We start from the raw sequence: 2054 nt of genomic DNA on the forward strand, positions 1-2054 counted from the left end.
CTTGCAGATCAAAGGACCACAGATAGATCAGAAAGGTCCTTGCAGATCAAAGGACCACAGATAGATCAGAAAGGTCCTTGCAGATCAAAGGACCATAGACAGTTCAGAATCAAAGGACTGTGGTTAGGTTGGAAAGGTCCTTGCAGATCAAAGGACTACAGAATGAGCTAGAAAGGCCCTTGCAGATCACGAGACTACAGGCTGGTTGGAAAGGTCCTTGCAGATCACAGGACCATGGACAGCTCAGCAAGGCAATACAAATCAATGGAGCCCAGGTAGGTTGGAAAGGTCCTTGCAGATCAAAGGACTACAGAATGAGCTAGAAAGGTCCTTGCAGATCACCCCCCCCCCCATTAATTAGCCCCTAACGAGGCTCCGTCTCACCCAGTCTCCGTGCCAGCTGGGTGCAGATCTGCTCAGCGCTCGGTGCGGCTCCGTCGTGGCTCCATCGCTGCTCAGCGCCATCAAACCCCCCCCCATAAAGGACAATGGGGACACCGGGGGGGGTCAGCGTGACCCGGAACAGGGACATGGCCTGGAACGGGGGGGTAATTAGTCATGGGGTTAATGAAGGGGGGGATTAATTAGCAGCAGTGGGGTTAATGATGATGGGTGGGGGTGAGGGCCTGGGGTGGGGGGGTTAATAATTTAACATTGGGGTTAATGAGACGGGGGGTATTAATATATGCCATGGGTTAATGCAAGGGGGGTAGTTAATGTAGCTGTGGGGTTATATGAAATGGGGGGGGGGGGTGGCCTCTCAATTGGCTGAGGTGGGGGGGTTAATAATATAGCATTGGGGTTAATGAAGGGGGGTACTATAATTGATCATAAGGGTTAATGAAAGGGGGGGATTATTAGCAGTGGGGTTAATGAAGGAGGGTATTAATTAGCCGTGGGGTTAATGAAGGGGGGTATTAATTAGCCGTGGGGTTAATGATAGGGGGGGTATTAAATTATTAGCTGTGGGGTTTAAATGAAGGGGGGGGGTCTCTCATGCCCTGGGGTGGGGGGGGTTAAGTAATTAGCATTGGGGTAATGAAGGGGGGTATTAATTAGCCAAGGGTTAATGAAGGGGGGGGGTCTGTCATAGACGGGAGGGGTAGTAATTCAGCAATGGGTGTTAATGAGGGTGGTATTAATAGCATTGGGGTTAATAAGGAGGGGATTAGATTAGCATTGGGAGTTTAATAAGGGGGGGGTCCTCCAGGCTGACAGCCCCCCCCACCCCCCCCCCGAGTTCAACTGACCCACATCCCCATCCACACACCGGCTCGGCCCGCCGCTTCTACTCCGTCCTGCTTCCGCTTCCGGTCCACCCAGCTTCGGTCTGCTCCCGCTTCCGCCTCCACCCCCATTGGGAGGCGAGCCTGCCCATTGGTCCCAACGCTGCCGGGGCGGGGCTTGGGGAAGGGGCGGAGCGAGAGCTCCGATTGGTGCAGGAAGTGGCGCTCGCGGACCAATGAGCTCGCGGACGTGGGCGGACTTGTGAGGCGGGCACCGGAAGTGGAGGGCCGGGGGAAAATGGCCGGCCAGTCCGAATCGGAGCGAGAAGGGAACGGAACGAAACGGACCAGACCGGAACCGAGAACTAATCGGGAAACCAGGGGAAGGAGAGAACGACGTGGTCAGGAACAAGATCCACAGAAGCCAGGTAGGGGGGGGGGGGGGGGTGAAGTGAGCCTGGGGGGGTAGGGGGTGGGGGGGGGGCCTGTAGGGAAGGGGGGCAGGGGGTTTGGGGGGGGGTCTTGAGGGGGATTGAGGGGGGGGACAATGAGGGGGGTGGTGGGGGGGGATGGGGGCTCTGAGGGGTCCTGAAGGGGGATGGGGGTGGTGTTGGGGTTGGGGGGGGGGGAACATGGAGGTGGCTGTGGAGGCGGGATGGGGGGGTGGGGATCTCGGGGGATACTAAGGGGATGGGGGGGGGGGGCGATGGAGTTACTTGGGTGAATGTGAGTCCAGCACAGACGACTATGTACCGTGACGGATAGGAAAGTGATACGAGGAGTCGAGCGTGACTTGCAGGATTGGCGGGTGTAGGAGGAGGCGCGCAG

The 2054-nt window shown here is 57.4% G+C and overlaps 1 protein-coding gene across 1 annotated transcript in view; it reads right to left on the minus strand.

The window, feature by feature from the left end:
* TYK2 (tyrosine kinase 2) overlaps nt 1–1321 on the minus strand; it is a 24093-nt gene extending 22772 nt beyond the window's left edge. Inside the window, exons 1-2 of the mRNA XM_032441724.1 lie at nt 1271–1321; nt 385–535 (exon numbers count right to left, since the gene is read on the minus strand). Coding sequence (XP_032297615.1) covers nt 385–532 — 148 coding nt within the window. The 5' untranslated portion in view covers nt 533–535; nt 1271–1321. The remainder of the gene's footprint in view (nt 1–384; nt 536–1270) is intronic.
* Between the last annotated feature and the right edge of the window lie 733 nt (nt 1322–2054).

This window comes from Coturnix japonica, unplaced genomic scaffold (assembly GCF_001577835.2).
Source record: "Coturnix japonica isolate 7356 unplaced genomic scaffold, Coturnix japonica 2.1 chrUnrandom514, whole genome shotgun sequence".
Classification (NCBI taxonomy): domain Eukaryota; kingdom Metazoa; phylum Chordata; class Aves; order Galliformes; family Phasianidae; genus Coturnix; species Coturnix japonica.